This window comes from Zophobas morio, unplaced genomic scaffold (genome assembly GCF_036711695.1).
Source record: "Zophobas morio isolate AGI-343-1 ecotype UQ-CSIRO unplaced genomic scaffold, CSIRO_AGI_Zmor_V1 ptg000012l, whole genome shotgun sequence".
Classification (NCBI taxonomy): domain Eukaryota; kingdom Metazoa; phylum Arthropoda; class Insecta; order Coleoptera; family Tenebrionidae; genus Zophobas; species Zophobas morio.
In genome coordinates, this window is record NW_026972117.1 from 21,590,699 (window position 1) to 21,618,553 (window position 27,855).

Below are 27,855 nucleotides of genomic sequence, written 5' to 3' on the forward strand. Positions count from 1 at the left end.
TCAGAACGCATCGTTTTTGGTTGGTTTTGTTTTTCCCGATCATGTTGACATTCAACATGGCGGCATGTCGTCAGTGCTGTGCTGTGTCGTGGTGAGTTGAAATTTTTGTAAATTTTCGTATTATTAACAGCAAAACCACCCCAAAAAGTACGTAATCTACTTCACTACCACCGATGCGTTAAATATTGTCAGTTTTGGCGGCTTAAAGCGCACTTTTTGCGCCCGACTTGCCAGTCTCGCGACGTCTCTAACCCTAACTTCTTATATCTTTTGTGCCGCAGAATCTACGCAGTAAATGACGGGTTTGCGGTGTCTCGATGTCGGGACGCTCCGATTTGGGGCCCTCGGCTCTCTCAGATCCATCTCCGTTCGGTTGTTGATAACTTGAACGGTTCCATTGTAAGCAAATCAATAATTTGACCGTTGTTTTACCCCTTGCCCCAAATGCACATGTTTCTAAATTCGGAACAATTTTATTTGGCCATTAGCTAATGGGTGCTTCTTTTATTAACGTACGGCCCCGTTGCTAATTGAAGTTTTTATTGTGGGACACTTCATCGTGAAAAGCCGCCAGAACAAAGGTGCATCTCACTCGAGATTTTTTTCTCGATTGTGCTGTTGTTTACATCGCCAGAAAACAACCACAATGCAGTACAAATTACTTTGGATTTTTCTTCAAATGCCATATTTTCCGTCAACATACAACCAATTGATTTAAGTCATTGTTTCGCTCATCAGTACGCCCATTGTGACCGCAAAACATAAAGATTCCATAATTTGCGCCAATCTCGCAATCACCATCAAGCTGATTAAATAACAAAATAGAGACGGAACGTAGGTCGGAACTATTGTTTTCTCTAATTAGACCTAATTTTTGTTCTAAAAGCGTAATAATTCACCCAGATACAACAGAGTCTGTGTTCGTTGCCGGTGGGATTCCAAATGATTTTGCAGACCTCGACTGTTTTTGTTGCTCCGACTTTCTCGAATTGTTTTGTTTCTAAATATTCAAAGCCATTAATTTATTCGTAGTGGTTACATAATAAGTGGATAAATGATTTGATAGAGTGTGATAGGGAAATGCGATTTTAAATTAGCTCTGCAAACGTAGAGGACATCAGTGTTACGCGAGTCACCGGTTCACGGATAATATACGTCATTTTACATTTAAAATAATTGACGGATACATAAAATTGCTATTACTTATGGTTAATATTGTTTGAATATCCAATTTCTTCGGTCATTGTAATAGAAATCGAAAAAAAGCTGAAAATGTGACAGTCCTCTACCCACGCTTTAAATTATTGCGAAGCAGTTTCCCATTTACTCAATTCTTCTATTGTATTATTTTAATTTTCGCCGTCGTCTATTACAAATTTGATTAATTTCGGAAATAAGACGGAAAATTTATTTTTAGTGTTCAGAGACGTATCAGAAAATTCCATCGCTTTTTAGGACATCATGCTTCATTTCTTCTATTTTACTGTACTCGGTAAAAATACTCCATAACAGTATTCAGTGATGACACTGTCGCAGTTGATAATAAGGTTATCGTTGCAAGATTCACAAATTATACGAATTTCTTTCGTTTGGAATCGACGACGGTTACAATTCGTTTTAACAATCAGACCCTGTCGAGCGTAAAATTAACCTAGAAACAGGAATTTATATTGAGAGAGAAAAAATCGGTTTGTAATGATGACCTCGAAGAAATTGTTGAAAATTTAATAAGACATGGGAAAAGAGTGCTTGTAGTGTGATGTTTTATTGAAATTTATAACTTGGGATAACACGAATATTATAATGTTTGTCAAGGAAGATAACAGATAATTTACGTTATCACAAGTTATCCAGTGAAAATCTTAAATTATTGTACATTGTAAAAATTAACTCAACATTGTTTATTTTTATATCTACTACTCCATCCACTTGGTGAAAATGTAGATAAACTGCAGCCTAGATGTTTATGTATTAATTACACCGAATTGAAATGTTGATGTTTTCCCATTGCCAACGGCAACAAAACAAATTACGTTCTCCACAACATAAAAAAATGATACTTAAATTGGCAGGTGCTTGGAATAAATTGTACGTTGTGAAGTGCGTGATATTCACCTCATTTTGGACAGGATAAAAGTCATTTAAATGTCATTTAATTGACTTTGTCGTACCCTGCTTCAAGCCATTTTCCCCTCTGTGGTAGTTTGTGTTTAGCAAAGCTTTGATATTTTTAATAATGCCACAGTACAGTCTACGGTCCGCTTTATTGAAAATTTTCACCATTTCCAGAGATAATCTCTGCGCTGTGTACAAAAGCCGAACGAAATTTCTGTTTTATTCAGATGTGAGGCTTGGCGATAATTCAGCTGTCATGGCTTGATTTGAATAATAAATAAAGTTCTAAAAGTGTCAAAAGCGTGAATGCAATCACTGGCTAATGTTTGTAAAATTTACAGAGTTGCAGCGTGTTTTGGCAACGTTTCAAACTCTTATTCATATTGGAAAGAGCAAAAGCACGTTGAAAAAAAAGTTTATATCTTACGAACTCTTTTTTCATTAACAGTGATGACGATAATAACCACAGTAATAAATAAGCTCATATTCCCCAATATCATTAAAAACCAGCATCTGTATTTATTAACACTATAATGTTGTTTTATTTACATTTTCCGCTAAACATGAGCGCCAGACCACTTTAGAAATTGAACCGAACAGAAAATAATGTCGGTGGAACATCCAATTGGTTGAATTAACCCAAGCCACGCTTAATAATTGAACAAGATTTATTTTTACGTTGCGGTTTTTAGTGTTTGATGAGTTTAATTTTTTGACGTGTTTGCACATTGTCCAAAACAAACCGTAAAAACCGCATTGGTTTTCAGTCGGGAAATGTTGATTTAATAATCGCGAACATAAACACTAAGTGACGATGTTTAGAGTTTCCTTTTTTTGATTAAACAATAAACAAGAATGAGTTTGCGAATCGGCGATTTTCGTTGTTTATGATTGTGTTCGACATTTACAAGAATTCGATTTTCAATCTTCGTTTTTTGTATTGTTGTGGATACGGTTATTTTAGGGGAAATAATTTATAGCTCGGTTTTCTGCGTAAAAAATTCAACGTTTAATGTTCGAGGTCCCTCTGGAAGGATGGTTACATTTATTTTGTGGGTAGCTTTGTTATATTATGGTCTCAAGGGTGAGCTGAAGAACCGACCATTCGTAACGAACTTCACCAGTGCCTACAGTATCAACAAGAAATACAATATTTCATTGCAGGTTACAGAAATGATCGTTATATTTTAATTTCAAAGATACGATTATTGTATTTCTATCTGCCATAACATTACACAAATCATTGCTATCAGTTACTCAATAGACAATACATGTTTAGATTTGCAGTTATTGACCCTACAAATCTAATGTTGAGTTTATTTATACTATTTTCCATTGTTAATTTACAAATAATCAGTAGTACCGGTATTATATAACCAAAATTTTGATACAATAAATAAACAATAAACCATATGTGTAAACACAATGATAAAAGGTAAAATCAGTTCACAGGAAACATTAGAAACTTCGTGTTTGGCTAATGGACTATATTTATGGCAACAATGTAATTTTCAGTCTGCACAAAAATTGTTTTTCACAAGAAAAAAACCTAAAAAAATATCTCATTTTCCTGGAGCACACTTGTGTTGTTTTAGTATCAATATTACTATTATCAGCATAGCTCTAATAATACTCGATACTTGGTCGTTTAAATATTTGTTGATTCCGTGTGTACCTTCAAGTTTTTCAATTAAAATTCTGTAAATTTTAAACGAAGTTGACGTCATAGACTGATTACCTATTTTTGCCTTCTGTCCTTGCCTTTGAATAATAGAAGAAAATTGCAACCTAACCTATCTAAGTAATATTAACACGACTACTAGAATTTCCGATTCCGTAGTTCAAGGAGGAAATTAAGCCTATTATTACTGTATTTATTTACATTGCTTCACTCGGACTCTACCCAAGCTAAAACAACTATTGATGTAGTAGTTTGTTGTGATTTTTCTTTGGAACTGGCAAACCCCGTGATTTATGCGATGTGCTGCTTTTCTGCTAAAAAGATTGTACTGTGAGATTTATCTAGTTTGTAAAGAACGGTAAATCCATTCATAATTTAAAAACATCTCAACTTTTCTTTCTATTGCAATTACTTTCTTTCTTTTTTAATTATCTAATCGAGTACGCAACGTCCTGTCTACGACGTGTCGTAGGAAGTTGGTTTCATTTGATATAATGTATAAAATCATTGACGCGAAAGAAAATGAAGCTTTGAGGTAGAAGTGCTCCGAGAAGCTCCATTTTCTTTTATTTGACTTTATTTAATAGTTACTACTTCCTAGGTAATTTCCGACTTTATGACGTTTAGTCTCGGTTGTTGGAATAAATTGTCAATATCTCACCGAGTGAACATCTTTTTCAAATAATTCTATGGTGGTGGTCTGCTTTCTATTGTTTACATAGAGTATGCTCTTGACCTTATCCTAAATTTATAATTTATTGGAATACGTCCAGGGTACTAAGATCGAGTTTAAAATGTTTAGAAGTTTTGACAGTGTTTAAAGTAGTTAATCAATAGTAGTTGTCACATTTTAATAGAGTACTAAGTAACAGATAGTGTTAACTAGTCGTTTCTAATCTATTATGGGCTTTTTGTTTGTCATTGGACGACGGTTGCTTTTTAAACAGATATAAATAATTCAAATTAATAAAATCGATTAAACATTGAAATGATACATGTCGATGCTTACCAGGCTTCGTTTTCACACTCAATAAGCGAATTGTGTTCACTAAAATATATAATTTACAATTTGAATTAACGGTTATTTGTGAGACAGGGCCAGAAATGAATCTTCGCGAAGCCGAAACGGCTGTCGAGTAGTCGCAAAACATTTGAGGATTTTTTAAACAATTGTTGAATATTTAATGGGAACAGAAAGTCACATTTGGATTTTATTAATGATGTATATTTGAGTGAATTTTTTACGTAAAAGAACGGAACGGTAAATCTAGACTTGCTTCTTGAACTGACGTCGCGAGAGGTTTTCTCTTTATATTTAATAAAGGGACTTCCTACCGGGTCTCTGCAATACATAGACATTTTACCTCCGGAAGAAATCGATGTCAGGGTCGTACGGGCTGCTTTGTGTGTGTATTTATGTGAAGGGAGTAATTTTTGGATTGTATTTTAACAGCATTAATTTTCTTTTCAGCTTGTGTAACTAAGGAAACCTTCAAAATTAGCATAGAAAATTTAAAGTAAACCAGTATCAGCGCAACCACTGGCCTTGACAAATTATGAGCATAACAGCACAATACGCACCCAGCACGCATTGAAGACATCTGAGGATTTTTTTATTTATATTTCTGTTATAATTAAATTTTGAGTGACTGTGGATAGTAATTTTTATACATATTGGATTGTTTTTCTAGTAACATTGTATAACAATATATTATTGTGAAGTTTGTTGATCATATTGTACCTTTGTGACTTGGTTTCAAAGTAGGAGTGATAATTTTATTAGTACGGTCTCGGCTGCCATAATTGACTTTGTGGGGTATTTACATATACCACTAACCATTCTGTGATATTCACTACACTTAAGAAACGATAAGAAGTGAAAAGATAAATCATTGTACTGATAGACTATGTCCACCAATCCTCAGTGGAAATCCTTCCAGCCGCCCGACACCATGAGTCAAGATTCTGCCATCATCGATTTCAAACCTATGACCAGCAACGGTAGTACGGCGCGAAAACCGCCAAGGCGAGAATTAATTGTTTATTATTTCAGGCAAATCATCTCAAGCATTTAATTTTACAAATCGCTCCACGACAAATTCACGGTTCGGGCAAGACTTTCCTTTGCTGCAGGACAAGTCGTCTTCATTCAGCAACGGTCTGTACGGATCATCGAGTACAACACACACAAATTCTCGTTTCCCCATCGGCACGTTCTCCCTAGACTCGAACAACATGTTCAATAGTAGCGGGGACAGCACACTCACCAACAACGTTTTCTCCAATGGTAACAACAGTAGCTACAACGACTCCAATTCGTCGAATCTGGGCACGAGAGAGACGGGCATCATCGAAAAGCTGCTGGTAAATTTTTCAGACATTTTTTTCAAATTTTATTTTCTTACTAAACCAAGTTTTTGCTGCCAACGAACAATTTTTAAAAGCGGAAGGTTTGACATTAATAAATTCACTTTTATTTTGCAAACAATTGGTAAGATCTTTTTCAAAAACAGTCATTTAAGCATACATATGTTGTAATTGTCACCATTCACACTGAACACAAAACTTTTTATTAGTTCACAATTTGTCTCCCTGGAGGAGCTATCACGTGTTAACAAGAGGCACAAATAGGCCTAGTTCAATTTTTTTTAATCTATAAATCACGCAAATGTTGCAAATACACGTAAAATCCTTTGTGTATCACCACAAAATTGAATTTAAAGGCTTCAAATCTGGGTTGCAAGCTGGTCACCGAGCACCCGGTTCAATTTTTTTTTTCAATTAAAAAATTGGTCATATATTATTTCGGCAGAACTTTTCTTGCCCCTGAAGTACAGTCCAACAAATTTTGTTTTTTTGAAAAATGATAAAATTCTGTGATTTTTTTGTGATAACCTCTATAAATTAAAAAAAAAAAAAAATGAATGCATTAATAAATCACAAGAATAGACTCAAAATGTTTTGCACATTTTGGATGGGAAAAAAAAATGTCTGTGATGCAATTTCGATTTTTTTTCTAAACATCTTCTATTGTAAAAATTCCGGGATTCATAAACCACAAGTGCAAAAGTATTAACTAAAAATTAATTCAATTTAAGTCCAGTCAGTTTTTTCGGAAATTATAAAAAAAAATAATAATAAGCATGCATGTCTTGAAATGAAAAATCAAATTTTAATAATAATTACGAATTTTGAGTTAACAAAATGAAGATTTTAGAATAACAAATCAAAATTTCCAGACAACAAAGTCGAAATTTTAGTACAAAATGTGCAAATTTCAAGAGCACAATCCTGTGGAAATGTCGGGATATTGATTCAAAAAGACGCACGAAATATATAAAGAAAAGTTCTGTCCAGTGAACTTGTAATTTATAAAAATTCTGAGGAAATATGATTCTACTAAAAAAAATTAATATTTCGAAATAGCAAAACGGAATCTGGTCATAATTTTTACTTAATTAACGTAAAACTTCAACATTAGTAAGTTGACATTTCGAGTTAATTATATTAAAATGTCGAGATAATATGTAAATTGAAATTAGAGATACTGATAAAAATTTGAAAAAAATAAATACAATTTTAGATAGTTTTAGATTTTCCAAATATTCGGTCTCTAATTCGGAATTTTTAAAAATTCGAAAAATGGCCATATTTCATTTGGCGATTCTGGAAAAGTGGTAGGAACTTCTAAAGAACTGAAGCCGGTCATGACTTCTAGAGTTCGGAATCTATAAAAAAATCCCTTTAGGTAATTTTCGAAAATGGTCAAAAGCGATTGAAAATTTCATTAGGGTATTGAAAACTCGAGATTTTGGAAATGTTGCCTAAAAATCTACAAAAAATTCTGGAATAGAATTTTCAACATGGTAATTCTAAAAATATAGCGTGCTTGAGATCTGAGAGCAAGATTTTCAAAATACTCGGTCTGCAAAAGTGGTAGGAGTTTTTAAAGAACTGAAACCGAAAATAACTTCTAGAAATCGGAATCTACAAAAAAAACCTTTGGGTAATTTTCAAAAATCGTTAAAAAATGATCTAAAATTTCATAGGACAGGAGTATTGAAAAATACAGATTCTGGAAAAATTGACAAAAAATTCACAAACATTTCTAGGATGTAGATCTCGATCTGCTAATTCTAACAGTATAGCGTGTAGTTTGTTTTTTCGAACTAAGATTTTCAAAATATTTGGTCTCAAATTCTAATTTTGCAAACATTCTAAAATTTTCCATATTTTATTTGGCGATTGTGGAAAAGTAACAGGAATTTCTAATGAAATGAAATCGAAAATGACTTCGAGATGTCAGAATTTACTAAAAGATCCCTTTGGAAAATTTTCGAAAGTTGTCAAAAACGGCCCAAAAGTTCATAATGGGGGAATATAGAAATAAAAAGTTAAAATTTTTGAATAACCAAGTCGAAATTGTAGAATGAGATCTTCATTAGTCAAATACAATAGTAAAAAAATAAGTCAAAATTACAAAGTAGCAAATCGAAAGTTTGAAATAATAAAACCATAATTTTCAGCTAAGAATTATAAAATTTTGAGTTAATGAAGTGAAAATGTTAGGACACCATATCAAAATTGCGAAACAACTAAATCGAAATTTTAGTATAAAATATGTACGTTCCAAGTGCACTAGCGAGTCGAAATTTCGAGATAATAATTCACAATTAGCTTCCGATAACCTTAGAACGCGTACAACATTTCACAGCATTCGGTTTTGCAATTTCAAAATTAAACTCTAAAATATTGTTATACAATTTTGATTTTGAATTTACTAGATAAACGGGTAAATTTTGATTAACGATTCACCAAGCTTGCGATGATCTTAAAACGTTAACAAGATTTCAAAGCATTGGGTTTTGTAGTTTGCAAAATGTTACAAAATTTTAATTTTTTTTTCCAAAAATATGAATGTCAAGGGTAAAAACCCAACACGGGTTCATAAAGCAAATGTAGGGGTATGTTATTTTATGAAATTTTAATAACACATACTATTGTAAATTTTGAAGATGACGTCATCCCATCGTTGGTGGGGGTGATTAGACAAATTTTTGTTAACGTTTAATATCACGATATTCATAACTAGAGATATGCAAAATTAGGTCGAACCCTGGAATATTTCGTCCACTCATTATCATTGAAATTCCAGTATCGTACGGCGATTAATTAATTAATTAATTTGTCCATTTTTTCTTAATATACGAAGTCTTCTTTTGCCAACAGTAAACTGAAAACGTGTTTTCAGTGTTTTTCGTGTTGTTGAAAGAAAACTCTATGCATTAAAAAAAAACAAAGATTAAGCCCCACCCACCCGCTCCAATCTCAATTGTGATGAATTTCATATGGTAATTTTTTGCAGAAAAATGAGGATTTGCAAGTAAATTCCGCCCTTTTGCTCACTATGAATAAAACATTCATCACAATTGAGAAGGGGTGGGTGGGCGGGGCTTATATATTGTCCAGTTTTTCTTAATGTTCGAAGTTTTCTTTTGTCAACAATAAACTGAAAACGTGTTTAACTATCCTGTGGTTGAAACAAAACTCTATTACAATACTTTCTTAGTTTACGCTCGGAAAGTAAAGATTTTTTCCCAGATCGCAAAACAGTATGGACTACCATACTGACAAAAATTTAGCAGTGGTAAAAAAGTTTGTTTCATGACAATAATGGCAACTAGATCTCTTCGTTTACATAATGTATCATTTACTCCTACGCTGTACATGCGTTATATTGCAGAGTACAAAATTAACCTTCCCCCTTCAAGCTGAAAATAATGGCGTTTACAGAATTTCAATATTTCTATATTTATTTGGAAAATTGAGCGGCGGAGTTTTTAGTTAAACGCTCATTAATTTGAGCACATCTTATTATTTGCAAATCTAAGCAATATATTTTTATTTATTAGTGTTGTCCCAATTGAAATAATTTTAATCAAATGATTTTTTTCAGAAAATTTTTTTTAATCACGAAAATTTGATGCATATTACGACCTTTTGATTACAGTTTTAAAAACAAAACAAAAAAAAAAATACGAATTGGAATAAAATATTTCCAACAAAATAAAACGCTGAATTATAATTTTTTTATTTTTTTTACTTCCCAAATGAATATTATACATTGTTGCTATTTTCCGGTGAACGGCCACTTTCACGTTTTTAGATTTCTCTGCAGAGTATGTAGAAATAGGTCTTGTTTTCGTCTATCTTGCTGTCGTCTGTTGTCTCTCGTTTGTGTCGATTTTATTAAACAGAGAATCTCCGAAGTTACTGATTGTTGTCAAGTGTTATTTGTATTTTAGGTCTATTGTATTGTGTAGATGGTAAAACATTAACCAAATTTGTCTGATAATCCCCACCAATAATTTGATGGCGTCACCTATAAATTTTGCATAGTAAATGCTATTTACATTTTATAAAATAACATATTTCCTGTCTTGCGGTTTGTGGATCCGCCTCGATTTTTTTAATTTAAGAGGTCAAAAAAAATTTTAGTTTTAAGAATAGGTATAACAAAACATTAATTAAAAATATTCGAGTAAACATTGTAAACTAAACAACATTATCACTATTTAGCAACATAAATGAAAATAAATTCCCTTTATTGCTCAAAACTCGACAAGAAGTCGCGTGGTAAAATATGTGGAAAACACATTAATTTTGCTAGTAATTATCAGAGTAATTCGGTGACACAAGTTTGCGACATGACATTGAAACATCGCAATTAAAAAAAATGCCACAATTTATATATGTATTTTGAAAATGCTTTTGTTAAATTTGAGTAAATTGTCTACAAATTGATTTTGACTCAAAATTTCCATGACGATCGAATGAGCAGATTTTGATACATTAAAATATTTCATGATAAGTATTGTTTTTTTAACGTCTGTGGTCGCATTTAAAAAACAACAGCGGAATATTAAGTGATGAATAAATATGCATTTGAAACGATTTATCATGACCTGTTGAAATGACGTCAACAACTTTTCGTGGGGATAAATACATTAATTTTAAGACTTACAATGTAACACTGAACAAACACATTACTCTAATGTGCACACCATTAAAGCGAGAGGTTATTACACCCCAGGGAAAAGCATATGCCACACTGCACATTTTAGTTGTGTTTTACTTAAAAGCAGTTCAACATGACGTCTCCACTTTTGTACAGGGGAAGCACGTAAGAAATTTTGGCTACCGTTGTAATATCTGTACATTTTTAAAATAATGGATTCTTCAGTTGCCCACAGAACTCGAAGTTAAATATTCATCCCAGTGACTTTATAACACGCATATCTACGTAGGGAAGCGAAAAAAGGGAAAACTTCTGTTTGTTCCCACATCAGTTAAGAGTTAAACTCGGCTATAAAATATGACATCGGATTGAACTCCGCTGACCGCCCCTCATTGAAAACCGGTCCCAATCGATATTTCACCATCACTGTCAAAATTTCCATACCAATGTGGTTAGTGGCACTTTAAAGCAGTTTCAAATAAACGATTCCAGACCCTCGGAATAGTCTGAGAGCAAATAAATCGCAGCTTCCCCAAACGTCTTTTATGATAATTTACTGGATCGTGTTCAGATACACAAAACTCTGCGTAAAAGCAAACCACCGATAAGCTGCCAGAAATATCGTTTGTATAAAAGTCCTCTCGGCTTGTTCACGTTCGTATTTCTTTTTTATCGCGATTATAATCTGCCAGTTGGTTACTGTAAGTGCTGTTTCGTTTTAATACGAATTAAGTGGTTTTATAAGTTGATTTATCATAGCGCCGTCGACTGACGTGGATTTGGTTAATGTGGAGTTTCACACGAATTTTCTACCAGATTTATCGTTAAAGGGTGATTTATCTGGCGTGTTTTTGGGTTTAAATGCTTGACCGATTTTGATTTGTCTAATAATGTATTGTATTGGCTAATTAGGGATTTAAGTGTCAAAATTTGCCATTATTACAACACTCGAATAATGAGTTCATGGTGAGTTCATATCTAGTGACACGGTTTTTTTTTTCTTTTTGTTATTCAATTGCAGTTCTAATTAGAAACATGCATTTTAATTGAAGTATTGTTAATGTAACAACGTTTCAATTTATTCTCTTCGTTTATCAAGTATATTCAAAATATGGAAAAGTATATTCAACTGGAAAACAAGTCATAATTCTTGTTGTATTTAGTTTATTATGTAGAAAATTTACAGCTAAACGCTTTTAAATATTATGTGTTAGAAAATGTCTGTTTATACTTTGTTTACGACAGTGCAAGCGTTGTTTTCTAGAATATTAATTCTATTTTCAGAAGACTCCAAAACGGTCTCTTTTATTTACCCTCCAGCTCGTTGTATCCAAGATTAAAATTATTTCGAGGACGAATTTGTTTTAATGAGTTTTCTTTTTTTGCTTTATTGACATTTTCTGGAGAAGAAGCTGAATATTGCAACGTATCGTAATAATTAAAGTCATTTTGACGAATTTCTATATTTTGTGTTCTCGCCATAGCTTGTGTAAAACGAAATTCGACCTCTTTTTGTTTGTCTGACGCATATCTCTTTGCAATTGTTTATATTATTAAATGGCCAGTGTTGAAAATTAACAAAAAAAAGTATACCGTAAGTAATTTCAAAGTGAATACAATAGTTATACAATAACAAGAATCGAAAAATATAATTGTCAGTCTTGGAAAGAATATGCATAAATTATTTACCATCTGTGTAAATTGGATATACTTTTTTTTAATATAAAGACCAAATTTTTCACATACCTAAACGAAAAATATATTGAAAAAGTTGCCCTAAAAGTTGTTTAGAACTAACTTCTTTCGTCCTGGAAACTTTATCAATCAATTAAACGATTTACCCTATTTTCCAGAAAAGTTGAGAATAATAATGTTGTGCCCGCCTATATTTAATGATAATAAAATAAGAGTTGAAGAAGACTTTAATCATTCAAATCAGGTAGCTTGCTACATGCTTTATCGCTGCATTTTTAGATTCATAAGCATAAACAATCGAAGTGACGTAGGGGCTGCGGAGGTGTAATTGACGCCACTGCATAAAAAATAAATTAAATCCGTAAAAATATATTCGTCATTTTTTCATCACCCCGTAGAAGCACGCTATTAACATTTCATGATATTGACTTTGCAAAATTTGCGATGACGTCATTAAGTTTTTAGAAGGGATAATAATAGAAAAAATAATGATAATAATGTAACATAAAACAAACTCAGAACACTACGATACAATACAAAACTAAAGAACATTCCGCTTAAAGTTATTAAAAGTTGAACATCCTGGCAGTGGTGATTTAATGAACCAGACAAATTCTGATTATTGGTTTATCGTGTTCACGATAATTTTAAAGCTTGTGCATCATTGAAGAGCAATCGGTTTTGTAATTTCAAAGATAAATTGCAAATTTTGTTGAATAATTTTGATCGTTTTTCGGAAAACCTACGCAGAGGATGATGAAATAAAGCTGTATTAATAAATTTAAAAGCTCATTATTTTGCATGTTTTTTAGATAGGATTTATTTAGCAACATTTGGAGATGACGTCGTCAAATTGTTGGTGGGGATGAAGAGACACCTGTTTTTTCATATTCTTATTGTTGATCGGGAAGCAAAAAGATTAACTTATTAGATTAAAACGATTGTTTTCTCTGATAAATAAGATCGTTTAAATTCTTGTGTAACACAGTTGTGTACTATACTCGATCATCATAAAATATACTTTTAATGGAAATTATTTGCGTGGTTCATGATTAAAATTTTATTTTATTAAGTTATAAATATTTTTGGAATCATTTTTACGAATTTCTAGTTTGGTATTTTCCTGTCGCCCGAAGGATACAACAATGCAAGGTTCTGTGATTGATATACTTTGAAATTTTGAGTGGACCTTAAGTGGTCGTAAAAATAACCAAAGTAGAAGTGTATTTCAGCACTCCACACCATTTTTAACTTTGCAAGTGGACCATCCATTTTTATGGTTTATCTCAACATGCATACAAGATAGTTCAAAGTGGTGTGATATTAATATCGATTTATAAATTAAGGAATCTTAACTGTTAATAGTATTAATTAATTTTTCAACAAATACAAATTGTGCGAATTTTATTTGTTTTAGAAGTGCACAACTTGTAGTTGCACGTGTTAGTGTTACATTTTATATATCCAAATGAATATTTTTATCCCCACCAAAAATGACTTAAGTCATCTCGAAAACATTAAAAGTCTTAACACACAGGTTGTTTCTGTAACGTATTTATACATCCAGATAAAAGAAATCTTCTGTTGGTAATCTTTTGGTTAAGTGAGACGAATTTTATTTAATTACGATAATTGTGAGACCTCCACCTTACGAACAAAACGGTAATTTAATTGTTCTTCCGCAGCACTCTTACGGATTCATTCAGTGCTGTGAAAGGCAGGCCCGTCTCTTTTTCCACTTTAGTCAGTTCAGCGGTAACATAGAACATTTGAAAATCGGCGATCCCGTTGAATTCGAAATGACATACGACAGACGGACCGGCAAACCAATAGCTAGTGCTGTGACGAAAATAGCACCAGAAGTGGTAAGTACTCAAATTTCGATCGTTTCTTGTTAAAATAGCAATGTTGTCGATCAGGTGATGAGTGAAGAAAGAGTAACGGGAACAGTAACAACCGAAGTGAGAGGTGAAGGTTCAGGGGGCGACACCACAGGCAGGATCAGTTACGAGAACAGAGGGGAGTGTTTCTTTTTACCCTACACCAAAGACGATGTGGAAGGGAATGTGACGCTGAGATCGGGGGACAAAGTCAGTTTTCAAATAGCGACGAACAATAGGTAGGTTAATATAGTCAAGTATAGACAATTCGGACTAAGAGATTGAATGTACACGCGTAAGTTTGAATCTTGTGGGAAACTTCTGAAGTTGTATGAGTAGTTCTTGAAGCGCTGCGGTCAGGTTTAAATATATTTCAGTCACAACTGAGTTGTAAGAAACTTCGAACAAAATTTCAACGCGTCATAACTTTTTCATTTACTTCTCTGTATATTATAGCTTTTGTCGAATTTATCAATATTGGTACTCTTCAGAGGCTCAGGAGTGTGTTTATAAACCAAAGTTGCTGTTGGAATGTGTGACGTCAGTACTGTTATTGATACGCAAAAGCGTTTCACGTGTCCTTTATTTTCTGTACGGTACAGTGCGTTTTGTTGTACTTGGGCTCAGGAGTTATGGTTTTATTGAGGTTAAATAATAACAGTTGCAATGTGAATACTTTCAGATTATATTTCGTTTTTATGATAAAACACTACAGTACAATAGATAACATAAAATTGTCATGGACATGGATGATAATACTAATAGCAACTAATGACACGTAGTTAGGAATTTAATAGCATAAAATAAGCAGAGTAATTACCACTAGACAATGTCTCATTACCTATGATCAAACTAGATACATGAATTAATAATACACATTCTTCGTCGCTTTGAACGAAATAGACAACCAAAGTGGTTTTTGGAGAAAATCTTTGTTGGGTTTAGTAGACCGTTTAGGTGATATTTTTGAGTGGACTCCAGGTGTACCCGAATGTGCTTGAATTTTTAATTTCTAGCATATATAACAATTTTTTGGGATTTTTTTTTTTTTTTTAACAAAATGAAGGATATTAATTTGGTTTTCCTTTTTATTTCATACAACTCCTGTAACTTTTTTATTTTTGAAGATAGGTCTTTCGTTTGGACAAATTTGTACTGTACCAGAAGATCCATTTGATGCTAAACACATTTCTTTAATTCTCGCTTCCGGTAACACTGGAAATGACATCAACTTTATATTTTTAAATGGAACATCCAGAATATTTTTTAATAAATGAATCATCCAGAATATTTCTTAATAAATGAATCGTTTGCAGTTATTCAGTAAAACATATGAAAAATTAATATTTCTTTATGAAAATCTAGTAATCTGAAAAAGTATGATTTTATTCGCATAATTTCATTGAATTTAAATGAAAAAAAAAAAAATCTTTTGAACTATAGAAATCATCATTAAATAAATTCAAAACGAGAATTATTTTTTGTATATGCCGCATTAAAATAGATGTAAAAGAATAAGTAAATTTGAATACAACAACAAAAGTACGAGTATTTCTCACAACAAATTTTCAAAAATATCTGCATTTTGTTTGATACACATTTCCGCATATCTGTTGGATTTCCTGTAGTAAAAAAAATTGGTGGAAAGTCATTTCGACAGAATTTCCATCGCTTCTGGTTTCACTTTCTTTAATAAATTGACTGATTCATTAATTTTTTTCAGACACCCGGTATAAGCAAATCTAAAAAATATTAATGCAGTGATTGATCACAAGTATACGTTCATCATACATTTTAGATAGGACATATTCAGCAAAATTTAGGGGTGACGTCACCAATTTTTTAGCGGGGATGGCAAATACATTTTGATCAAAAATTTACCATGCTTATGATAACTTTAAAACATCTCCAAGATTTAAAAGCATTCGGTTTTGTAGTTCCTGATTAAATCAATAAAATAAATTCACGCATTCATTAATTTTTTAAGTTATCCTGTATATGCTAATCCAAAAAATATGAATGGAATGATAAATTACAAGCACAGACTTATCATCATCATATTTTGTACATTTTAGGTAAGATTTATTTGGCAAACTTTTGAGCTGACGATATCATTTTTTTGGAGGGGACAAGTAAATATACTTTGATTGAACATATATCATTCTTATCATAACTGTAAACCATCTGCAAGATTTCAAAGCATTCAGTTTTGTAGATTCTAAATTAAATTGCAAAATGTTAATTTTTTTTCCAAACATCTGGACGTTTCGGGTAAAAATTCAATTCAGAATCATAAACTACATGTGTAGGACTATGTTATTTGTTTTAAAACCGATTTACTATGTACAATTTTGATCACATTGATATTCCTAATATAAATACAAAATTTGACAAGAATCGGCCCAGTACTTTTGTCTAATAAAAATCCCGGACGGTAGACAGACGGACAGACGGAGACGGGAGACCTATTTCTTCGTCTTCTTGGGGTCATGAAAGGTCGAGAAAATGTAAAAGTAGAGAGTCGGTCGACGGACTCGATTACAATACTTCATTTGCTTACGCTCGGGAAGTAAAAAGCAAGTTTTCCATTTTTAAAAAAATATACCGAGTGTTCTATACAAAAAGATTTAAGTTGGTGTCATTTCCGGTTCTAGTGGAGCTGATAACAAGAGGGTGAGCTTACCTTCAGACATATATTTTTAAATGATACAGATCTTCTCAAAGAACTAGGTTTATCTTTAAAAATAAAAAAAGTTACAAGGGTTTTATTAATATATTTAAAAAAAACAACACACTGCCTATTTTTTGGTATATTTTTTATAAATTCCTCTGACGATTGCTTGTCCTTTTTTGTTGCGTGAAGAAGATATATTTCATGGTTAAAAAAACATGTAGATTTATTTTAATAATAGTACAAAAATCTTATCGCCTGCACAACTTGTGTAGTAGCATGAATCTATGGCACACTAATAATAGTAATCATCTGTCTGTATTAGCATGCACGGGCACACGCCACTTAGCGCAGTTTAAAAAATATGTAACAATAATTTATTGTATAAACATTAATTTTTAACAATGCTACGTAAATTACATTTTGACAGTAAATAGTGTTTTTTTCTTATTTTTGTTACTAACAGCACCCACATATTAAACAGTTTCTTCAAGAATATCGCTTAATTCATGATAATATCATTTATTTACGTTACGACGTCGACATACTTTTATTAAAAAAATTATCGAAAGAATAAAACACTTTCGTAAGAAGATAAATTTCAACTTGATGCATGTTGGCCTTTTAACCTTTGAGGAAATTATAAAAAGTAACATCAATACGCAAGATAGCATATCCTAAGTCCGTTTGTAGCACGGTGTGAGTAAAACTAACGCGCATGCGCAATATTTATCACAACAGTAAATTAAGAGTTATTTTTAGAGTAATTTTATGCAAAAACTTTCTCATAGTTCAATGGGATCCGGCATATCTAAAAACAACCGACTTTGAGAATTGTCTTAGTTCTGTATAAGTGTATAATTATCTTATGGCATATTTTTTTCCACAGAAATTTAACACTTTGCAAACTTTTGTAATAACTAACATTGATAACAAAATAAGAAATTTTTGTGACTCTGGTAACTGACACTTCTTTCTCACTTTATATACCATGAATAGCTAGTCTGGTATATAAAAACTTTCACACTTTCGGTTTTCGTTTTTTCTAACTCATTTCAAATGTGTGATGTAGAGGGGTCGAAATTGTTTACATACTTTACGAGTACTTATTTTTCTGAATATGGCAATAATTTAAAACATTACAAAAGGTAATACAATATTCCAAGGTTTTGCTAAGCTATAAGATTTTTAAATATTTACTAAGTTTGGTCAGGTTGTATGGTTATGCGATTTTTTTCCATTAATTATTATTAACGATTGTGACGGATAACCTCGAAATATCGTTTACATACATCGAAGTTTCTGTAAGTGGGATTATTAGTTTCGTTATATAGTTTAATATTTTAATATATAACGACCTTCTTGCAGCCAATAAATCAAAGTATTCACTAAACTAAAACTCTAGTTTTAACCCAGAAAACCAATAAAGCAAAAATTTCTGATGTTCATGATCACATTTAGTTTAAAAAAGATCGTTTGATTCTCATTTGGAGAAGTATAGACAATGTATCGTTAATTTTAGGGGTAATTTGGGAGCGTGCCATGTTCGACTTGAAAATCCCGCACATCCTGTAAAATACCAAGGTGTTGTCTGTTCGATGAAGGAGAGTTTTGGGTTCATTGAGAGGGCCGATGTTGTCAAAGAGATATTCTTCCACTTTTCCGAAGCCAAAACCAAAGAGGAATTGCGGTTAGGGGATGACGTCGAGTTCACCATTCAAACTCGTAACGTAAGTAACGACCTCTACGTACAAACATCATTTTTCTACGACTCGGAGTGTTCAATGACGGTTGCTGATCGTAGAAAAATGATACTGTGTAACACGCATTAAATATCATTTTATGTTACACGATATGCTATTGTTGTTTAGGGTAAAGAAGTAGCCTGCAACATAACCCGCTTACCACCCGGCACGGTGATCTTCGAGGACCTCAAACCGGAAGTTCTCAAAGGCCAAGTATTGAAACCATTAGACCGAGGTCCGAATGCGCGTCATCAGACCGACGCTTTACCTGGGCGTATTCGTTACCGTGCCCCTGATCATTCAGAAGTGGAAATATCGTTTGGCGATAAAGACCAAAGGGGCGATTTTACATTGCGCCATGGTGATTGGGTGCAGTTTAAAGTCGCTACTGATCGTCGAGATGGACTTAACAGAGCCACTCACATCTCGTTGTTGGACGAGAGCTTCCTGGTGTCGGGCGAGAAGAGAGAGCAAGGAGTGGTGGCATCAGTGAAGGAGGGATTTGGATTTTTAAAATGCGTAGAGCGAGAGGCCAGGTTAGTTGATCCCATTTTTTACTATCACGTTTTTACTGTGCGGAATTTTTCTTTATTAAATGAAAAGAATATTGTTTGGAACAATTTCGGCACTAGCCTTTATCGATCGATCTGTTACCACAATTCCTTTTTACTTTTTTACTACTAATATTGTAGTAGGGTCCACTCGGCGAATGGTTAGTTTCATTTTTTCTCGACGTTTCATGACCCCCAAGAGAGTGAAAAAATACGGCTCCTGTTTCCGTCTGTCTCTCTATCGTCTCTATTGATTTTTATTAGGCTTATAATTTCGGAAACTACGGACCGACTGATTTAACTCTTTAAACATGCTTTTAGTGGTCTGTGATTTTATAGTAGAATTCTTTTAATTATTGTATTTACACAGTATATGTTTCGGTCCCTAAAATAAATGCTGAGAAGTGTGTGCATTCTTGGTCTGCATAAATACAGTGTGTCTGACGAAGATAGAAACATTCCAGTTTTACAACACCTCGCCAAAATTTAAAGAATTCTACTGTATTATATATTTATATCAACGCCTACCATCACCGTTTGAATTAAAAAATAGCTGAACATAAAGATCATATTCAGAACACCAATACTTCACACAATTTACACAGGTTTTATTGTGTACTTAAAATTTTTGATGTGCAAAAACAACGCAATTACTGTATAGCTACGGTTATTAAAGTTACTCAATTTAATTCAATGCATTAAAAAATTAGTTCAAGGATGTTTCGAGTACGTGTTGCGATAAACTGTTTGCCAAACAAACGAGCTTGTTGAATATGAACTTTTCCTTCAAAATGAAACACCTGTAATTTAGTTGGTTCAGCAGTTTTTGTGACACTTTTCGACATTTTTCCTGTAGCTGAAGGTGCGATGAAAAAAATCAACCTCTAGTGATGGGGATGAAAAAACCGCTAATCATCCATTAGAAAACGGTTTTTGTTGATTATACTTGTAAATTCTAATGATGTTGGATGTTATTGAAAACAAATCGTTAATGACATAATCGTGTTGCGTCAAGTACACATTTTCAGTCAAATTGGGCTCTACGTACTTTGTGGACTGTATGTCACGCTCCCATAATCAGGGAATGACTTCGCACCGACTGTTACGTAATTTAATCTACTCCATTGTTGTTTCTGAAGAGTTAAAATTTAATTGCCGTCAGCTTATCTTTCTAGGTAGCGTTCTAATTACGAACTTCATGTTCATGTACCCACTTCTGCCGAGGATGGCAGTTAATTCAAGAGCCGAAGGCGACCGTCACACTATGTAATCTACATTTTTCCTTTCATGATTTTAGGAGTAACTGACAGAATTCTAGAGATTTAAATAAGTTTAATAGGTAGATTAAAAGTTTGCCAGGTGAATAAAGACCAAAATTACTGGTTTTACACGGGAATGGTTTTTCAGTTTATTAAAACGTTTTATTAATCACATTGTCAGCGGAAAAAAAATCAAAACATTATAGATGATCCAGCTATTAATAACAGTATGTATATAATTTTATTAATTATGCACATGTTATGTTGGAATAAATTTATAAAAATAAATTGTTTATTCCAAATTAATACATCATCCATAAGTAATAAATTGTGAATAATCAATTAATAATAAAAACAGAACGCCAGAGAAAACCAAAATAGGAGTAAAAAATTCATATTATTAACTAAGGAAGTTTTAATCTTTTTATTTTAAATGTTATTAACCTTATCGCAGTTCTTCGTAACTTGTGTCAGGAAGACGATTGTTTAAGTATTGCATAGATGCGTTGTTTTGCAAGTCCTATAATATGCATTTTATTTGAGATTATATTGTTTTTGTAATGATCACCATGTTTGCCATAACAAAAGGTGAAGCAATATAAATTCCAAGAAAGTCCAGTCAGTTTTAGCAACTTGTTTAAAAGAAAATACCACATGTTTTCCTTATCAATTATTGAGGTTCAATTAGTTTATTGGCACTAAACCATTCCTTGACGGTGACAACAGTTTAATTGTTTTAGTTTCAAATTTGTTAGGTTGAATTAAAAAATACTTGTATTGGTGTCGTCAGCGCTTCAGGTTTTTTTTAAATCATTAAATACACCATTTACTGAACCTTGAAGTACGTCGGAAGTTAAATTGCAGCGTTAGTGGTGATCGTAAAATGACTCATGATAATACAAAGTAAAAAGTTTTTTGTGGATGCAAAAATAACGTTCCGAGTTTACAGTTATTTTTTGTTTGATTAGTACCCACACTATATACTTTTTTTTTAATTTGGTAATAATTGCTTTAATCAAGCTTCTATTGCGATTGTATGCCGCATTTAAAAATGTTAGGGTTTAAATTAAGTCACACTTTTTAAATCAAGCATAAAGAATTTGTTGCATAATTCTTAACGTTTCCGTCTGTAACCATTGTTAATTGGCAAACCGTACTTAAAAAATACATTACTGTTTTTAAAAACATACATAATTTCGTATTGACCTCAATGTCACTTTTGACAAAATCTTATTAAATTTTTGAGTAGCATGTAAAATGGAATTTGTCACATTTTAAAAACGATCAAATAAGTTTTTAATCTTGCGCGTTGTTGATTTGAAAATTATTCAAATGTGGTTAATAAATATTAGCAAAATCACTGTTATAAGATGCATATATTCTTCTAAACTTGTATACTCTGACAAATTTTCATGTTGAAGAGTGAAATGCTTGAGTATTGTCGGTATAAAACCATGAGACACTAATTTAAACTAAATAGAAAAATTCCACTTGATTCACAGTCAATTTTGACGAATGTGAACTGCTTAATACTTCCATAAATGTAGATGGTTCTTACAAAATAACTAAATTTTGTTATCAATTCGTGTGTACTGGAGTGCTATTTACCAATTTTACTAAAATTAATTCAGCAATCTGTGTTCATTTATCGCCACATTTACAAAGTTGATTTTGTTGCGTAAACACGGTAATGTGAATTAATTTATGGTCGGCATGAAATTGGTTTTCAAAATGTCACAGCTTGACGGGTACTTCGAATTTTTTGTAATCGCAATTAAATGTCCTTAATGTTATTTTCGGTACGTGTGGTTTATTAATCCACCCTTATTTTGTATCCTAAACATCCAGCTTTTTGGAAAAAATGTGTCGAATGTTACGAATCTACACTTGTGGTTTGTCAATACATTTATATTTTTAAAAATTGCTTATACGGGACCTTTTAATTAATTGCAAAATCCTTATTTTTTTATTATTATTCTTTGAGCAACACGATACTCAAAAGCATGTCTTACATGGTAATTTCTTGTAGACGAATAAGGATTTTATATCTTCCCCCACCTCAACAGTGATGAAGCTTTCATTCGTTGTCAGACTGAGGGGCGGAGCATAACTGCAAAGTTCGTATTTCCCTACAAAAATTACATTTTACACATGTTTTAAATTTTTGTTGTGAAAAGATGGCTACGTATATTAAGTGCAAAATATGTATAAGCGCCGCCCACCCACCCTATCTCAATTGTGATGATTTTTTATATTCATCGTGAGTCAAGAGGGCGGAGCTTAATTGCAAAATCCGTATTTTGTTTTTATTATTATTCTTTGAACAACACGATACTCAAAAACATGTCTTACATGATAATTTCTTGTAGAGAAATAAGGATTTTATGGCTCCCCCACCTCAACAGTGATGAAGTTTTCATTCGTTGTCAGACGGAGGGGCGGAGCATAATTGCAAAATCCATATTTCCCAAAAATTTACCATTTTAAACTTTCTTGTTGTGACAAGATGATTATACGTATTTCAACAAAACAGGGTATAATATAAGCCCCGCCCACCCACCCTATCTCAATTGTGATGATTTTTTATATTCATCGTGAGTCAAGAGGGCGGAGCTTAATTGCAAAATCCGTATTTTGTCTTTATTATTATTCTTTGAACAACACGATACTCAAAAACATGTCTTACATGATAATTTCTTGTAAAGAAATAAGGATTTTATACCTCCCCCACCTCAACAGTGATGAAGTTTTCATTCGTTGTCAGACTGAGGGGCGGAGCATAATTGCAAAATCCATATTTCCCAAAAATTTACCATTTTAAACCTCCTTGTTGTGACAAGATGATTATACGTATTTCAAGAAAATAGGGTAAAATAATGTGATTAATTAAAAACGGCTTAACTTGTTTTCCTGAAATTGTGAGAATACAGAACCGTTATCAGTATCGAGTTATCAAAAAAGACCTAGCTACTTGTTGATCATTTTTTGTCACTAAAACGTATGCCCCATTTATGTTTAAAAATGTGAGATTATAACAAAGTTAATTAATTTACAACAAATTATGCAAATGCCCACCATCGGATTCTCAATATTTCTTGACCCGCCCTTAAAAACATTCTGAAGCAGTTGTGGATGCTTCAAACATGTTTTCATTTATTTGTTGTGGAAGTTCATCTAAATTTTCGATTCGTTGTCGAAACATTGATTTTTTTTTAAGACTACAAAGACAATAAATCATAGGGAATTAAATCACTTATCTATTTCGATGGACAATTGACAGGCACATTTAACTTACACATAATTCGTTCTCCAAAAAATTCAGAGAACATTCAAATTTTGTTGTGTAGAGTGAGCTGTTGCTCCATCTGGTTGAAAGTACCTATTCAAAGTTTCAAATTTGTATTCTTTCCTCAACCTAATTCCAGGTGCCAAAATTGACTATATTTGAAAGTTTACAAATTTATAAATACAAGAAAATGATAGTCTAGGAACCTAAAACTTCCGTTATTTCTATAGTGTAAGTACTAACTGCCTGGAAAAAAAAAACTTTCTCAGGTCAATAGCGTTGACTCAGGAGACAGCTGAAAGTCGCGAAAATCGGCAAAGTATAACGAAGTTTTAGTAACCCACTGGTACTTATTCGGATAGAGTACTTACATTTATTATTGAAAGCACCCTTCTTGGACAGTAAAATAAAATTAATAAGAGAGTTTGAAAATGGCACAACTTCAGAAATCTAATGGCTGCCGATTGGAAGTGAAGCATCCAAAAAAATAAATTTTTCATATTTGTTATCCTCAGTTTTTCTCATGAAAGGAGCCTGTAATTGGAAACAGTTTCAGGAAATTGCTTCCTTAAATTTTCAAGACATTCTGGAATACTGTACTGTCGCACTTCATCAATTTTACGCTCAATACAATACGAAAATAAAATTTTATTCTCTTGGTGGGGACCAACCAGGTATCATAATCCCAACAGGACACGTAAACGATTCGTACAGAAAAATAAAACAATACTTTTGAAATTTTTTAGGACAATAACCATAACCAGCAGTCATTAATCGTTATTATTAATAAAACAAGCTCTTATTTTTCATTAACAAATATACCAAAAATAATTACTTATTGTACAAGAATGAGCGAGCGTAGTGAGCGAATGGGATAAATTTCGTGAGTAGCTTCTAATATACGACTTATTTTGACAAATGAAATACCTTCTGACGAAAGAGGGGGGGGGGGGGGGGCTACTGGCTGCTAAAGAAGACTGATTTTGGCAAATGATATATCTTCTAAGAAAAGAGAGGGTGGGTGGGCGGGGCTTGTACCTGCTAAGATAGGACTGATTTCGCCAAATGAGATACCCTCTAAGAAAAGAGAGGGCAGATGGGCGGGGCTGTCATAAAAATTAAAATTCTCAAAATGAAATTGTATAAATTACCGAAGACTGGATTTGTATAATTGTAAATTAAACCACTTTTTATATACATTGTTGGTTTTCCGACATTGCTTATTAATTATTTCTTTTATCTTTAAAAACGCTCATTGTTTTTTTCTTCTCTTTTAGATTATTTTTCCATTTCAATGAGATACTGGACGTGGACAGAGAGGTGGCGGTCAATGATGAATACGAATTTACCGTGGTTCAAGACCAAACGAGTACGTTTTCCAATAGTCGACAAAGTGCCATTAGAATGAAGTGGTTGCCGCACGGAACGGTGCAGTTTGAGACGAGAGTAGAGAACAGCTTAACAGGGACCGTGTTGAAAGAAATACCTCCTACTATGTGGCTCAACCGAAGTCCAACCAAAAACCAAAACGGCGAACACACTCCCGAATCTGGTTTAATATCTTATCAAGTAAACGGCGTCAAAAAGACCATTGCTTTCTACTCGAAAGATTGTGATATGAAGCATTACCCGAGACTTGGGGACAAGGTAACGACCACCGTAAATCGTAAGTCGCTCATTTCACATCTCCCTTGTTTCAGATCGAATTTAATATTAATCAAGTCAAGAGAAACAAAGAGTTAATAGCAGTTGACATTCAAGTGGTGCAACAGGCTACGCAAACAAACGGGATTAAACATAGAAATAGTAATAACTGTCAGATGTATCAAGGTTTTGTAGCAGCGTTGAAGGATGGCTTTGGTTTCATTGAAACTATTCAACATGATAAAGAAGTCTTTTTCCACTTCAGTAACTTCGAAGGCGACCCGAACAGCCTCGAACTGGGCCAAGAGGTCGAGTACAACTTGGGCAGCCGCGGTAACTCGGGCACCTGTTCTTCAGCCGAAAATGTCAAAATCATCCCCAAAGGAACGATCAACCTACCCCCTGTCATGGGCGACGTTCTCGACGGCACTGTAGTGCGACCTCTGCGTTCGGTCAATCCCGACCAGACGGAATATTCCGGACTGATCCGCATCAAAACCGAAGATCCGGAAGAAAAACCGATGGAGTACGAGTTCGGCATCATGGGCTTGGTGAACAAACGGGAATTGCTGCAAATGGGCGACCATGTGCAATTGCAGGTGGATTCGACCGGCAGGGCCGCCAATATCGTGGCAGTTAGGAAAAAATTGAGAGCTACAGTGGACGCCATTAAGGGTCATTTCGGTTTTTTGGCGTACGAAGTGGAGGAAGGGAAGAAATTGTTCTTTCATATGACGGAAGTTAAAGATAATGTCAATTTGCAAGTTGGCGACACTGTAGAGTTTGTATTGGTGACAAATCATAGAAGCGGAAAGTCGTCTGCCTGCAGTGTTGTCAAAGTCAGGTAGGTTTCATTGTAGGAGAAAATTTGGTGAGATGTGAGAGTGCAAACTGTTGTAAAATTACTCGTGGAGCAAACTACAAGCTAATGTATCCAGAACGTTATTTATTTTTTTTATGTGATTATGACACCACAAGCTGAAAACATGGTTGTTTCCATTTAAAGAGCCACGCGGTTCTTCTTAAATAGTCGCCGTCACCGCTTCTAGGCTTATTCTGGAGTCACCCATCATCGCCGCACATACTAGAAAACCCACAGGCGTCGTACCGTAATGCATTTTAAATGGGAGAATTCGCTGCAGTGTTGTTAGTTATCCAAAAACCTACCATATGTGAATCTTACACAAGTTTTTGTTTTCTTTGCGAGTTATTTTATAACAATTTGGAACCCTGACTAGAAGTCACTATATCTATAATTCGAGGCACTCAGAAGTGGACAGAGCATGGGTTTGTAAGCTTTTATAAGCGCGAAAGTAGGTCGTAATTAAAATGTAAAACGATTGTTAACCAGAAAACAAGATATATGTTAAGAAACTATTTTAATGTAACAAAATGTAGTAATGCGCACTGGAAGGGATGAATAAATGAAACAAACAACAAGAACAAAATGACGTTCTCAGTACAGGTAGGTAACCATGTTAAGGTAATGTAATTTCAGTTGTTTAATGCATAATACTATTTTTAACAGGTATTAGAAACAGGAAATATATACTTGGGTAAATTTATTGAGGATGTTCCGCGTCTACGTTTCTGTTGGTTCATCGTTTCAGTGTCTGAAAAATTAAATAAGTACCAATTCAGGCAGGTACACAAAGGATTTTTTGTGAATGTCGTGGTTTTTCCCTGTGTTGAAGTCCTAAACTTTTCGTATTAACAGCTGTTATAATTTTTTTATCGTTTTTCGTTGCCGTTTTAATATATTTAAAATATCTCTTCCACAAGCTCAGTCCATTTCTGATAATACAAATCCACGAATTTGGATGCCAATTCGTTCGATGTGGCTTGATATAACCGCAGAATTGTCAAGAAAGGGTGTTTTTCAGTGACGTCCAAGCTAGACCGGAACGTCTCATCAGCAGGCTACGCACAGTATCCTTGGACGACACTGGTCCCAGATTGATGGTGGTTCGTCAGCCGAAAGGGCCCGATGGGTCTAAAGGTTTTTCATCAGAAGCACGTGTGGTACGTCTGCCGGGGATCGTTGTCGAATAACGAGAAATAGTCATTGATTAAGTCATTCTCATTCATGTCATTCTACCGTAGCAACTAACTTACTCTTGTCTTAGCAGTGGAGTTGGCTATACTGTATTTTATATAAGTCCTACTACGTATGGTTGAACAATATTTATTAAATTATTGACGAATTGCAAAATTGTTATGATAACAAAAAAATGATGTCTAAACTAGGGCAAGGAAAAACCTTTTCGGTTGTATTACACACCAATATTAGTCGTAGCTATGTTCATACAT

General features: G+C 33.3%; 1 protein-coding gene across 2 annotated transcripts; it reads left to right on the forward strand.

The window, feature by feature from the left end:
* Unr (Upstream of N-ras) lies at window positions 1–27,757 on the forward strand. 2 transcript variants are annotated; one of them, XM_064054776.1, is made up of 10 exons: window positions 1–91; window positions 5,268–5,797; window positions 5,850–6,160; window positions 14,195–14,374; window positions 14,429–14,628; window positions 18,583–18,790; window positions 18,932–19,341; window positions 25,179–25,548; window positions 25,602–26,389; window positions 27,429–27,757. In XM_064054776.1, the coding sequence occupies exons 2-10, from the start codon at window positions 5,704–5,706 to the stop codon at window positions 27,595–27,597; spliced, it is 2,730 nt and encodes a 909-aa protein (XP_063910846.1). In that variant the 5' UTR covers window positions 1–91; window positions 5,268–5,703; the 3' UTR covers window positions 27,598–27,757. The 2 variants fall into 2 exon arrangements, with proteins under 2 accessions (XP_063910846.1, XP_063910847.1); XM_064054777.1 differs by having other exon boundaries at window positions 52–147.
* The last annotated feature ends 98 nt before the right edge of the window (window positions 27,758–27,855 follow it).